A 14,601-nucleotide genomic window follows, 5' to 3' on the forward strand; every position below is an offset into this window, starting at 1 on the left:
CAGGGGACAGGGATGGCATAACACTGGCCAGAAAACTGGGTATGGAGCCTCAGGGCTTCAAAGCCACGGCTGTGGCTGTGGTTGCCATCTGACTGGGTCATCATTCTGCATTTATTCAAGGTCTTTCTACAACCTAAGAGAGGCTGTAGCAGGAGGAAGCACGGAGCTACCCAATCAGGTTTCTGGGTGGACCTTTTGAGTGTTGGTTATGGCACCCAAGAAAGAGCCTTTGGTGCCATAGAAACCTCAGACCCAGGGTGGGGAGAGAAATAAGCTGCTTACTACACGCAGGGTCTGTGTAGCCGTCATCACGCCCACCGCACACTTGCTGCACCCCAGTGACAACGCCGTCAGTCGGCATCAGAACCCTCATTTTCTGGATGAAAAATAAAAGGCTGAAGGTCACCCGCTAACAAAGGGTGGAGCCAGGTTTCCAATCAAGGTCTCTCCGGCCCCAGGGCCCAAGATGCCTCCCCCGCACTATGTGCCTCTCCTGGGAACGTGCCCCGGCCTGGGAACCCAATGGCCCACAGAGCAGCGCGTGCACGGGGCCTCCCCGTCTACGCCGGACCTACCCGGCACTGCTCGAGCGCGCTTCAGCGCGTCCCTGAAGGGTGTTCAGTGCATCCCATGAGGATGTTTATAAAAAACCACAATCACACATCCATGCAGATGCGGCACCGCAGGAACACGGAGAGACACGCGTGTGCACGGGTCCCAGCTTATTGGCCGGGCTGCCCGTGGGGACAGTTCTCTCCAGTCATAGCTCTCCACTTTGTCCTGCTGACTCTCCCTTCCCCGAGCTTTTAGGAAATATCCTATGCGGTCGCCCCATCCCCTCCCACCTCCACCCCAGGCCAGGATTCTCTGTACCCCGTGATGTGGCAGCCACCTCTGGCTGCCCCAGGGCCACTCCACCCTGCTACTGGCCGCACCCCTGTAACTTGCTGCCGAGGTCCCCTGCCCAGCAGACAGCCTCCTGGGTGGGGAATGGGGAAGGGCCGAGCCCCTGTGACCCACCCAGCAGGACACGCACACACCCACGCCACACTAAACGCGGGCTTGCAGAGCATGCCGTGGCCAGCCCCCTCTCTCTGATTTCTTCTCCCCCTGTCCCACAGTCACGGGAGGCTGGAGCCGTGGATGGAGATGCCTCTCTCCGCTTTCTGCAGGGCCCTGCTCTTTGTGAGTGGCTCTCCGGGGGGACCCCCGACCAGGCAGAGCATTTTCACCTGCTGATTCCCTGCCCAGTCTCCGTGAGAGTCGGGGGTGTGTGTGGCGGGTGCTAGGGGGAGCTGCAGAGACCTGAGGCAGGGCTCCAGCCCCACCGTGCACCTCTTTTTATAATGGGGAGACTTAACACTTCTTGGTGCTCTTTTTGGCTCTGGTCACTGCTCTCTGGGCAAAAGGAAAGCCCCTGTCCACGTCGTGTCACACACAGCCATCACGTGGAAAATTAAAGTCTAGGATGCAAATTGTACAGGCAACAGAAGTCAGGCTATTTCTCTGGGATACTGGTCCTGAATGATCCTGGACACGTGCACCTTTAATGCCAAGGTGCTGCCCCCAGGCCTAGGATCCAGGCTGCAGGCAAAGCCCTGCACTGGTCTCCCTCCTCTTTTTTGCAGCCAATGTGACCTGCTGACTGCCCCCAGGTTCAGTCACACACATACACACCAACCACACCCCCCGAACACACAAACACATGCATACATTCCCACAGATACTCCCCAGCCCTGCACATGCATGTGCTGGCCTACCCGCCCTCAGCATAACTTCCAGAGTCTAGGGCTGCTGCCCTGCCCGCGGGGGCCCACGCCGTGCAGGATGCCGGCCAAGAGAAGGGGCCTTGTTTTTCATTCAAGAGTGGTGCCCGCCCTGGGTACAGAATGCAGATGTGTTTTCTGCCAGAGTGCACAAGCAAGAAGAAAAATAGTGGTTGCAGAGACCTCAGAAACAACGGCAGAACAAAGACCAATTCCTAGAGCGGCAAGAGAGAAAAAGCTAAAGCCAAGTCTCACTTGACTTGCATCAGCTACAACAGCCTCATTGCCAAGCCAGTCTGCAAGCTGCCCAGGAACAAAAGGGACATGGCATCCACGAAATCACCGAGCTGGAGGGTCCCTGGGGACGGGAGCCGGTACTGCTCCAGCAAACCAGGCCCTGCGCGCATGGCTGCTTCCGCTTCACCTCTGCGGGCTCCAGGGGACAGCGCTCTGCAAACGCGAGTCACTGTCAGGAGTCCACGGAAAAGCTACTTTTTAACCCTTTTTAACCGTCTGTTCAGTGACAAGCCGGCACACCCCTTAGCACAGATCCCTAGTCATGGAAGGGGCAGAGAGGGAGGCCTGGGACCCGACAGCAAGGCAGGGGAGAGGCTGGCAGGGCAGCCGGGAGGCATGTCCTGAAATCCAGTTTTGGCACCTGCTCACGGGCAGGTCCCCATCGTCCCTGGCACGTGTGTGTTCACCCCTAAGATGTGAGGCTGCTCCAGAAGTTGTGAGCGCTCACGCTGCTCTAACGAGGAGACCTTTGCCTCCGTGGTTTGCTCAGCTGAGCTCCGCTCCCTCCTTCTGGGCTTGTCGGGAGGGCAGCAGAGAACACACTGTCCTGGCCCTGGGAAACTGTTCCAGCCCTTAAGGGCTCACAGCTTTGAAGTGGAAAGAAGGCAGGCTGTTGCCCTTGGAATCCCAATCTGCCCTTGGAATCCTCTAGAAGTCCAGGGTTGGAAGGGTCTGCAGAGACAGATCCCTCCCAACTGCTTTGTCTTCCTGCAGGTGCGACCGAGGTCCCGAGCTGGGCCAGACCCTGCCAGGGCAGCTGGGTGCAGAGTGGCTGGGCAGCTGGGTGCAGGGTCCAGTGCTGTGGGCCTTGCTGCTCCCTGCCAGGTCCCCAGGGCTGGGAACAGTACTCAGCCTGGCTGGGGGCACAGATTGTATTATTTAAATGAACCAAGAAATTAATGTCTAGTATTGTGTTCATAGGCTCTATCTCAGGGCTGCTAGGAAAGACAAAAAACATCTTCCCCAAATGAGCAACTCTGCCACCCAAAATGCACACCGCCTTGGGCCCAGGGTTGATCAGCCGGGGTCCCAGATATACCTGGCCTGTCCCTTTCCCTCTGTAGTGCCTGAGGCCCCAGTGGCACTGGCTCGGGACCGCTGCAGCCCCTGTGACCAGGTCTCCACGGATGCCGGATGGTCTGTTTTGACAGCGCTCTCACCTGGAGGACGTGAGGTAGGACGGGAAGCGGGGCGGGCGGGGCTGCCACCAAGGCAGCCAACACCCGCTGCGCAGGCGCATCCCAGAAACTTCATCCCTTCCAGTCTGTCCACCACACTATCGTGAGAATTCGAGCTTGGCATCGTGCTTTCCACTTGACTCCCAACAGTGGAGCGCCATCGGGTGCACAGTGCCTCTTACGCATCAGGAAGTCGGTCAGCGTGTTATTTATACATTAGCTCCTTTAACTCCCACGTTAGTTAAGGGTAGGAAGGCAGGGTAGGAAGTCCGTCCCCATTTCAGAGACAAGGAAACTGAGGCTGACGGTGGCGAAACTGCCTGCCCAGTGTCGCACAGCTGCTAGGCAACAAGGCCAGAGGCCGAGCCCTGAGCTCTTCTAGTTTATAACCACAAATCACATCACCTGGTGGGGCTGAGCATCACCTGGCCAAGACGTGGGTGGAGCAAGGCTGTGAGCCCAGGCCCGACCCCAGGCCTTCTCAGACGTTGTCATGTCCTTGGATGAAACCAAAAGCCACGACAGACACCTGCGAAGGTGGGAGGGAAGAAGAACTGGGGGTGAACCAGCTTGAAGCTTCGGCCTCCTTTCAACCAAGCTGCCAGTTCCTCCATCCCTGGCCCTCGGCTCCCTTCCTCCTCAGCTCAGCTCTGGGAAAGTAAACACACGTTTGTCACCCTGACAGCAAAATAATGAGAGGAAACCGGGGCCTGGAGCAGAACAGACAGGGCACACAATGCCCCGCACAGCAGGGCTGCCAAGCAGAGGCTGCCTCCTACCCGGTGCACAGTCACTTCCCTCCTGTGTGCCAGGGTCAACCAGCTGCCCTTTCCAGGCGGGCCCTCGGGCTGTGGCAGGGACCTGGGAGTCTGGGATGTGTTTCTGGAGAGGTCTATCAAAATGGATTCCCATGTTGTTGCCATGCAACCAAATGACAGTGGGACAAGTGCCCCTGAACTCCGGCCACCTGTCCCTGTTTATCTGGACCCAGCTCGGGTGTCACTCCTGATTAAAAGATGCAGGGCTGTGCTGGCTTGGTCATTTCAACCACAACTCGTCCTAAGGCCATTGAGGCCTATTTGGTCCCGTAGTAAGGAACTGAGGTCTCAGGGCAGACGGGGGAACCCGGGTCTGGACGGGCACCTTCCTAGGCCCAGCTTCTCCCCCCAACAATGCCGGCATCTCCGCTCTCCCTGACCCCCCAGTCTCAGGCCAGGAGGTCAGTGCAGGTGCCTGGCTCATGAGTCACTTGCAGAAGCTGGCAAAGATGTCCACAAAGCTACTCTGTCTGGCTTCTACTTGGTGTTCAGCAAATCAGCTCTCAGGCCATGTGAAGAAGCAGCCAACCGTCCCCTGGGCCTCCCATCCCAGCCAAACGAGGATTGTCACATCAAGCCTGTCACTGTTTGCTCACTGGAGCTGGAGGTGCCAGTGTGAAGCAGAGGCCCCGACGGGCACAGGGCCGCGGAAGCACCACGCTCGCTTCTGCAGACGCGGGACACGAGCCAGAAGCCTGGCCAGCGGGGAGCAGCACCCGCCAAACGCACATCATCTGTGCTCAGGGCTCCGCGCCCCGCCCCGGGCCTGGAGAAGGAGCCCACACGCACCTGTTAAAGAGGTTATTGCGGCGAACCATCCGCAGGAAGCCAGTGGGGTCGGTGACCGAGTTGAGTTTGTTGTTCATCTCTTCGAACTGCTGGTCCACGATGTCTCCGGCTTCGCTCTCGGTCTCGCTGCTGGCACAGGCCCTGCAGGGAAGATCGCAGACAAGGCCACTCAGAGAGAGGCGGTGCTGAGCTATGGGAGTCACTTGAGGGGTCCCGTGCCACTCTGCCACCCAACGATCCCCTAGTACTGATGCTGGCATTGCCCCGCACCTGCCCTGTTCCTGAACCTCGTTTGTCCAGTGCTTCACGATGAACTGGGCTTGGGTGTTCATGGCCTGTCACCCTCACTCGGCTGTCAACTCTCTATATGCAGGAGCTGCGTCTGAACCCTGCTTTCCCGTGTCTGGCACACGCACGACACACACAGGCGACGCACTGTCAGTGACGGGCGGCAGGCACCCTTCCCAATAGAGCTAGGTGGGTGCAGCTGTGACAACCCTCCCAGAACAAGTTCAGTCCACTCCAGAAACGTGACTAGGCGCCTAAACTGTGCCAGGTACCATCCTAGGCGTGGGGGACGTGCAGCCTGAAAAGGCATCCTGCGGGTGAGGGGACAGACACGCACGGTGGCTGCGGGGACAGGCAGGGCAGGCGTTTTCTGAAGTGTGAACTCAAGAAACGCTGCCAGTCTGGCCCATTTGCCAAGCTCAGCGTGAGCAGCGACCATCTCGGAATTAACAAATTCACATTTCCCCTGTGACACACTGTAATAGAACGTCTCACAAGGGGTTTTAAGTAAACAGAAATACCCGAAAGTGCCTCGATTCATCGGCAGGGTTACAATGACAAAAGGCTTATTTTATGCCACTCCCTGTGCCCTGAGGAGACACAGACGGCACCGCACGACAGGGCAAACACATCCGGGCCGTGCAGCCACCTGCAGCCACCCCCCACACACACACCGTGCCTGAGGGCCAACAAAGTCACACCTCTACATCGAGCCCTCACCTTCCTCTGGCATCAAGATCACACTCAGACTTTGTGAGATGCTGAGTGACAACTAGTCCACAGATAACTCTAAGCTCATGGGACCATTTCTTTGCAACCGCTCTGCCAACTGAGGACCCGTGTGGACAAGTGGGGAGCACCAGGGCCCGGGGGGTGGAAGGCAGACCCGCAGTCCTCTCCCGCACTGGGCGACAGGGCTCAGGAAAGAGCAGCTTCCTGTATCCAGGAGGGCAGAGTCTCGGCACGTGGAGATCTGGGCTTAAGGCAAACATGGCCCACTTCAAACGGCCAGGCTGGTGACGCCCGGGACAGAGGAGGGTAAGAAGCCCCTCGTTGGGTCATCCTGGTGGCCAAAGGAGACATGGCGTGCAGAGCTGCCACAGACGTGTGAATGCTGTGTGTGAACATCGACCCTGGTGTGGCGGGTAATTTCATGTCAACTTGACTGGCCCACGGGGTGCCCAGACATTTGGTTAAACGTTATTCTGGAGTGTGTGTGCGGGTTTCCGGATGAGACTGATATCTGAGTTGGTGGACGGGGCAAAGCCGATGCCTCCCTCCCCTAGGGGAAGTGCACCTCGTCCACCAAGCCACTGAAGGCCCGGATAGAACAAAAAGGCAGAGCAAGGGAGGATTCACTCTCTGTCCCGTCCCCAAGCTGGGGCGTCAGTCCTCTGCCTTCAGACTTGGGCTGCAACTTACACATTGGCTCTCGTTGGTCCCCACCTTGCTGCTGCAGATCCTGGGACTTCTCAGCCTCCATAACTGTGTGAGCCAATTCCTCATAGCAAACCTCTTTTATCCTCTATGTAAGTAAATGTATACAAACATGTCCTATTGATATATATCTGGCATATACGAATATACTCTATTTATGCATATGTATACGTGTGTCTGTCTTCCACTGGTTCCGTTTCTCTGGAGGACGCGGACAAAAACACCTGGTAGTTATCTCCGCGCCACGCTGGCGGCTGGTAAAGTCCTGGCTATTAGTCTGCTCTCCTTCCCAGCTGCGCCGTCTGGAGCCGGCTCTTCAACTAGCACAGTGCCTGGCACGCGGTAGGTATACAGCAAGGACTTGCTAAATGAATGAATGACTTACGCTGGAGAGAGCACTTTGTAATGTGCAAAGTGTTTTTCTACAGATTTAGTTTTATCTCTGTGACAACCCTGGGAGGTAGCTTGTATTGCCACCATCTCACACTGAGGACAGGGAGGTTTGGAGAAGCCAGGGAACGTGGCCCGGGAGCAGTAGGTGGCAGGGCTGGGGTCTGTGGCACTCGCTGACCTCCGGCCTCTCCTCCTTTAAGCCTCAAAGCTCCTCACAGACTCCATGCTTCTCTCTGCAGGGGTCTGACTACAAGAGGGAGGGGCTCAATGCAGGCAGCAAGAGAAACCAAGAAACTTCTAGCATCTAAACAAATCACCAGGGCGCCCATCATGCTGGAGAGCTTTTATTCCTCTCGCCACCCCGCGGATGTCAGCTGAACAGGCGAGCCGGCGAAGGCTTGAAACGCTCCCTCGGGAACCGAGGCCCCTTCGCAGAGACCCTGGTAAATATCACTCAACAAGCTCCTCCGTCCGGGGACACATTCATCATCTGAATGAGACTGCCTGCTTGGAGCTGAGAAATCTGCTTGTCATTCAGCGCTTTGCAAAGGGGAGAAGGATTGGCTGGGGCCGGTATCGGCCCCATTATCTTGCAGTTCCACTCTCGCTGTCAGCCGCACACGGAGCCCTCAGCATCTCCTGCTTTAATGGGGTTGTTTCCTATTTCCTGACCCTTCGAAGTATTAACACTGAAGGGAAAAACAAACAGGCGATGTCACAGATAAGGGAATCGCCCATTTACAAAACAAGCCTCATCTCTGTAGCGGGGGTCCCAAATGGCTCGCCACCACGCACGGCACGATCACGCCCCGCACCCACTTCTCAGGATGACTTTCTAGAGATGCCACGTCGTACCTCGTCTGGTCACCACAGGCCCTGACTCAACCCACTGTGCTTCAACACGGTGACTGAGCGGGACCCACGGGGGAAGAACTATCGGGGCTAAACAGACGAGAGTCACGTTCTATCTACCTTCAAGGCACTTGCTACCTAGTGTGACTGGTGTTCTTTAGAGTTCTCTCTACTTCTCACTGGCCCATCCCTTCTACTCCAGTATCTAGCAGAGTTGACAACTGTTCATTGAAACTGCTGTGTGGTTTCTTATTCCTGCTTTGATACTGACTGATACATACTGTATGTTAATGTAAAAAATAAAATAAATCCAGCTATTACCAAACCCTGGGAGGCAGTTAGAAAAGTAAGATAAACTTTGGTGCCACTCAAGTATTCGTCCGGCCTGACCGACCCTCAAAAACATTTATTTGTTGTGCAACCAGTATGCGCCAGGTCTTCGCTGGGGCTGGGATGACTTCAGACGAAGAAAGCCTCTGACCTCGGGAAGCTCAGAGAAGGTGCTAGACAGGCATGCTAATCTCTGCAGCACAAAAAGGAAATTATTACACAGTGGCATGTGTATGTGTGTATATATTGAATGAACAATTGGTGCCGGGGTGGAAGGGGGGAGAGAAAGAGAAAGAAAGAGAAGAAGAGGGAATGAGTGTGAGAATACGAATGAATAAACAAACAGTGGTTGTGCAGACAGCAACCCTGCAGCACTCAGACTCATGCTCTGATTTTGGCCACTATTCTGATGGCCACGCTCTGAAACAGAGAGGAAACAATAGAGAAGCGCTGGCTTTGCAGACAAAAGTGGTGGTCACAGCTCAGCAGGGAGGATACCTCGAGGGAAAGGGGGGACGTGAGCCGGGGGCAAGGCAGGGGGGGTTGGAAATGCGCGCACCCCTGACCCTCACTGCCGGCACCGGCCAGCTGGGAGGTGCCGAACGCTACGATCCCGGCTCCCTTTTCTCCCCATGTTCCAGTCCTGTCCGCCCAGCTCTGGACCCTTGGTCCTGCCTACCTGTCCTGCCCTCTGGACTTGACTGCCACACTCGAGTTCCCCTTCCCTCATGGCTCTCTGGGCCTGAGGATTCTGGCTCAGACTTCCTTCCCGGGCCCTTTCCTCCTGGACCCTTGAGGGTGGCAGGGGACTCTGTTCTTGCTCCAGGCCCCCTGCTTGGCACTCGCCCGTCAGCCAGAGGCCTGGCTGCACCCCGCTCCAGTCGCTTGCCTGAAGTCTGATCATCGTGGTGATGGAGAACAGCGAGGGCAAAAGGTCAGAGTCAGCAGAAGCTGGCCTCAGTGCGGGGCAGGGAGGTACGTGGCCTGGCAAGGGCCGAGACGGGAGCTGGAGACAGGGCCAGTCCAGACACGGGCAGCGGCTTCCTCACGGTGCCCCCCTGCCCGGCCAGCAGCTGCTCCAGGGACCCTGGCCGGAGCCCAGCTCCTGCCTGCTCTGGGGAACGTAAATCATGCCGTCACTGGAGGCCGGCTCCAAAATGCTGTTCACAGGCCGCTGTCCCCAGAGAGATGGAAACGGCCCATGAATCAAGCACCTCGGAGCCGTGCCAGAGCTCATCCTGTTCTTGGGGACAGGGCTTGGCAAGGGGCTCCAGACAGGATTCTCAGCACAGCCTCCCGATCCCCCCAGGTACACACTCCCTGTCCTCCCCCCGACAGCGCAACTGGACCTCCACACAGGCATGCTTTTATTTGTGTCTCGACATCCTTTTGCTAACTCACCCTTTCTCCATTTCCCCTGCCTCCATCTCTAGGCTTCTCGTACACTGACAACCAGTTATTTGTTGAAGACCAACCACTCCCACCCCTGAAGCTGGAAACGGTGGGCGAGAGACTCCATCTTCGGTTTCCTGTGCCCGGGACCGCGAGGCAGTTCTATGCCACCAGCCCCATGCCCCTGGGAGCAGATCAAAGGCAGCAAAATACTCCTTTCAAAGCGAGGATTTCTTCACCATTGGCAAAACTTGAGGAAGCAAGAGTGAGCTCACTTGCTGCTACTGCACATAATCATTTAGCGCCCCCCGATTCCAAGGAGCCAGGTCTAACTAACTGTGCCAGCACCGTGTGTTGAAGATGCCACAACCAGGAAGCAGAGAATGTCCTGGAGACATGAAAAGACGCACGGATGACAATGCCACAGGCATTTACTGGGTTTGCGTGGCCACTCTGCTGACAGCTGAAAGGGCCCATTTTCCCCAGAAGCCACTTAGCAACAGAGCGCCAGACACTAAGGACATGGGACTTTGGGAACTCGAGATTTCTGAGACCTTTGAAGCTTTCCCATGTGAATTACTTACTAGTCCCTGTCTGTGTTTTCATAGTGATTATTAGCAAACCTTTACGATGAGAGGAGCCTGGGGCTTACTTTTAGGGGACAGCAGGGAGAGTGGGGAGGCGTCCTCCTCCACGAGCCGTCCTCCTCCACGAGCCGCCTCACACGGAACCCGAGAAACAGAGGAGCCGACGTGAGTCTTTAAAGAAGCTGCGTGTTGGGGATGGGGAGAAGCGGGCAGTGTAGCAGACAGCTTCGGAGCAGCTGCCCTAATCATCAAGATTCTACTTCTAGAAATCGCCTCCCTGATCCACAGCATCACCGGGGTGAGTTCCTGTGAGTTTACGCCCCGCGACCCTCTTCCCCCACATTGCTGACTGTGCCAGAGCTAGATTTCTGCGCTAAGCTGGGGCAACCGGATTCCTTTCCCCCTGGGATTCCAGGAGAGCCGGACGCGACTCCCTGTGGCTAGTTCTGTAGGCCGAGGGTGAGCACGGGAGCCAGAGGGTGGCCCTTTCCCCACTCCAGGACTCGGGGAGCAGAGGGCATTTGCCATGGCGTTTGCTGATGGAGCAATGAGGAGACCCAGGCTGCCCCGCACAGCCCGGCTTTCCTCTTCTGATCCAAGCTTGCCGCTGGATTTCATGGGACTCCTCGCCCCCATAACCGTTTTATTAATAGAAATCCCCTTCTCTGGACTATAGATGCTTTGGAGAGGATTGCTGTTGAGGGAGAGGAAGAGGAGGGCTGAGAAGTGTTCTCAGGGACTACGTGGTCTTGCTGCACCAGGCCAGTGCCCCGGCTGCCGAGTTGTTCTGGGGTCACTGAAACTCGTGGGACACGCAGGAGCGCAGGCCACGGCAGTCGGTGGGCAGAGAGAGTGCAAGCTGCACACCAGGGAGAGATGTGCTAGAATCACCCGTGAGGGGAGGGACCATGTGATGCCATTCTCAGGAAATCCCTCCCAGTGAGCCCACTCATGTCATGTTCCAGACCTTACGACCAGAGGGAACGTGGCACAGCAAACCCAGACGTTGAAGTTGAATCCACTGGTTCAAACTCACACCAGCATTTGCTGATGCGCCACCCACGGGGCGGTTAACAGTTTCTTACCAGAAATCCAGTCACTATCATATACTCGCTGGTCTGTCTGGAGATGCTGAGGTTTGGATGACACTAGATTTCATTCCTTGCTCCTGCATGTCACTCTAGAAATTGCTTTTCTCTGTATGCTCTCAAGACTGTAATCCATACTATTATCTAACAGTTGTTATTTAGAGAACAAACCCTCTGTTGGTCTGAAGGCAAATGACTACATTTACCTGCCAAGAATCTATACACATATGCACACGAAACACAAGTCTGAATGATCGGTAAGTTCTGACGTGTGTTCTGGTTGTTAAACTGATAAAAGCATAAAAGTCTTCTTCAAATATGCTTTCTTAAGATCATTTGAATTTTAAGAAAAAGCCTTCTGGCCTTTGGGATTCAGAACATTTGTGCAATTTTAATTCAGAAGCATTTTGTGTGCAACCTGCTTATCTCGTGGCCTGGAATTATCCAGTCTGCACTTAGTGTTAAAAGGAGGAACACTGGGTTTTTCTCTAGCTTTTCTTCTTTCAGTAAACACAGTGATCAAACAAATAAGAAGGTTTCACTTCCATTAGCTCGATAGTCTGTGTGCATGAAGACTGTAATTGACTGGAAGTCCCCATTACTTGGTGTCTATTTTTGAAGTCTTTGCTGAGAAAGGGTTGGCAACGGAGTTCTCCCCTGACAAAGGGGCTCTCGAACCCCCTCTACCATCGATTAGGTTTAGTCTCATCCATAAAGCCCAATTTGACCTGTTACGAATGCTAGGTTGTAAAGGTTGAATAGCCCTTACCCGAAATGCTTGAGACCAGAAGTGTTACGAATTTTGGATTTTTTTTTCGGATTCTAGAATATTTGCATTATACTTACCGGTTGAGCATCCCAAATCCCAAAACCTGAAATCTGAAATGCTCCAATGTTCATTTCCTTTGAGTGTCATGTCAATGCTCAAAAGTTCCAAATTTTGGAGAATTCTGGATTTTGGATTGTGAGATTTGGGATGCTCAGCCTACAGTATGAACAGTCAAAGCCCTGGAGTCTGGGAGCCATGGGGCTGAATCCCATTCCTTCTGGATGGTACCTGTGGGATTTAGGGCAGGCAAACCTCTCTTCTGTATAGGTAAAATAGGGACAATAATAGGATTAATAATGTGAGTGTAGCATGGGATTTTTAGCTATAACAATATTTAGCAGCAACATGTGCTATCCATGGCGAAAATGCCAAAGGCTAGAAAAATGTTTAGTCACTTCATCCTCTCTACTTTCTTTTATTCTGAAAATAAGATACTTATGGCAAGTACAGTCAGGCATCACTTAACAGCAGGGATATGTCCTGAGAAATGCATCGTTACCCAATGTTGTCACTGTGCAAACATCACAGTATGTAGTTACACAAACCTAGATGGGATAGTACCTAGGCCACCTGGTACAGACTGTCGCTCCTGGGCCACAAACCTGTGCGGCATGTGACTGTCCTGAACACTGTAGGCAACTGCGATACGATAGTACATGTTTGTGTATCTAAACACAGAAAACGTACAGTAAAAATACAGTAGTGTAATCTTACGGGACTCCTGTGTATATACTTTGTTTTGACTGAAATGTTATGTGGTGCATGACTGTATTTAAAATTGATTCTAAAGGTAACCAAGTGAAAAAGGGGAAGCCCCTCTATCCTCCCACAAAGCGAGCACGGCTACCGCTGTATGAACAGACAGCCTGCACGATGGGTGTGTATGTTCATATTCATGTGTGTACATTTGTCTATGTGTGTGTTCACAGGAGTGGGGCCCCTTTAACTGAGGTGTCAGTACCATAAATACCAGACACTAAAGAAACAGGCACTCTGTGTCACCTTCCCATGTCCAGACGTATGTAGGAAATGGCTTTAAGAACCTGTCTCAAGACTTTTGGGTCCCCATCTAGACCAGGGATCAGCAAAGGAAGGTGTGAGGAGACTGGGGAAGAGATTTCTTTGGAGAGAGCTACCACCGTATAGTCGGTCCCTCCTCTAACCCCTTTGGGAGGGGAGTGAGGGGGACCATCTTCCACCTCAAGCCTTGTAGGAGGTATTTTCACGGAGGCACCACTCAGAGAGCTTGGAAATGTACACCCTGAAGTCAGGAGAGAGACCTGGAGGACTGCAGTCCGCCCTGCGCTGAGTGGGGTCCCACTGTCCCACCCTGCCCCTGCCCCGCCAGGAGGGCAGGCTAGGGAGGGAACAGCCCGTGCTGCTGGCGTTCCTCGGGGTCAGGGGCGCAATGGTGCTTCCTGTAGACCAAATGTGGTGCACAGGGAGGGGAGAGCAGGCATGGCTCGAGTTCTGTCCAACAAGGCCATCTGGAGAGGCCAGCAGAGATGCACCACCAGATGGCAAGGGATGAGAAGAAAAATGGAGGACTACAGGTATGTACACCCAGGTCCAGCAAGCTGCAGGGAACGCAGAAAACAAGATTCCACTTTAACTACCTGCCAGACCCGAAGTTCCCAAAGCTACACAGCCAAGCAAGAACAGTCCCGTCCGTCTCCTCCTAGCCCCTTGCCACAGCGGCGAGTGAGTGGCGGGGGAGGCAGGCCTGCCCCCACCACAGCAGGCTCCAGCCCAAAGCAGGCCTGCTGAGTGTGATGCGCTCTTCTCCCCGGCAACAACGGGCCAAACTCTGGCTGCTGCACACGACCACGGTCAGGTTAACAGGAAGAAGAATTTAAGTGGCTTCACAATTTATTTGATAATAAGAGTGTATCCTGGGCTCAGTTTTTCCTTTTGGTCCAGGGAACCATATTGCCCTTAGGCACGGAGGAAGGGAGGCATCCTCGTCCTATTCCTCGATTCTGTCCCAGAGTATGCTGTTGCTCAAAGTTGCAGAGAGCTTCCCTGCTCCTTCCCACTCCCCAAAATGGGGTCCTGAACTCAGAGCCACCATCCCGTGCAGCAGGGGTTGGGGCAGGCAGCCGTTCGTGCCCACTTGGGAGGGTTTTTTCCTGCCTGGGGGAAGCCATGAATGCCTGGGCTCCTCGCCTGTGAGGAGTGAAGGTGAGGAACTCTGAAGTGTCAAAACCACACAGTCCAGAAGGGGACGTACTCATTCACCCAGATGTCCTGGAGGGCCTGCAAAGTGCAGGATGCCATGAGAGACCCCCACAAGTGTCAGAGCCTGTGCTATCAGGAGCTCCCAGCCCTGGAGGGGGACTCAGCTCAGACAGACACGCCTCTGCCACAGCCGGGAGCTGCAAAGTGTGCAACGCAGAGGGACACAGAGCCGCGGGGAGGAGAGGCGCCTCACAGCACAGGGAGATCCTTGATGTCCTCCCAGGGGCAGCAGCCCTTGAGGTGGGCTGGGGAAATGATCCGGGACTGGAGCAGGTGAGGATGGCAGAGCAGGATATCTGGGGTGGGGAAGGTGCAGGGA

At 54.8% G+C, this 14,601-nt stretch overlaps 1 protein-coding gene across 1 annotated transcript in view; it reads right to left on the reverse strand.

Annotated features, from left to right (window-relative positions):
* The window catches only part of TTC28 (tetratricopeptide repeat domain 28), a 533,622-nt gene that overhangs the window by 36,963 nt on the left and 482,058 nt on the right, over positions 1–14,601 (reverse strand). The window contains exon 13 of the mRNA XM_045534372.1: positions 4,849–4,989. Coding sequence (XP_045390328.1) covers positions 4,849–4,989 — 141 coding nt within the window. The remainder of the gene's footprint in view (positions 1–4,848; positions 4,990–14,601) is intronic.

The sequence above is a fragment of the Lemur catta genome, chromosome 21, assembly GCF_020740605.2.
Source record: "Lemur catta isolate mLemCat1 chromosome 21, mLemCat1.pri, whole genome shotgun sequence".
In the NCBI taxonomy this organism is placed as follows: Eukaryota; Metazoa; Chordata; class Mammalia; order Primates; family Lemuridae; genus Lemur; species Lemur catta.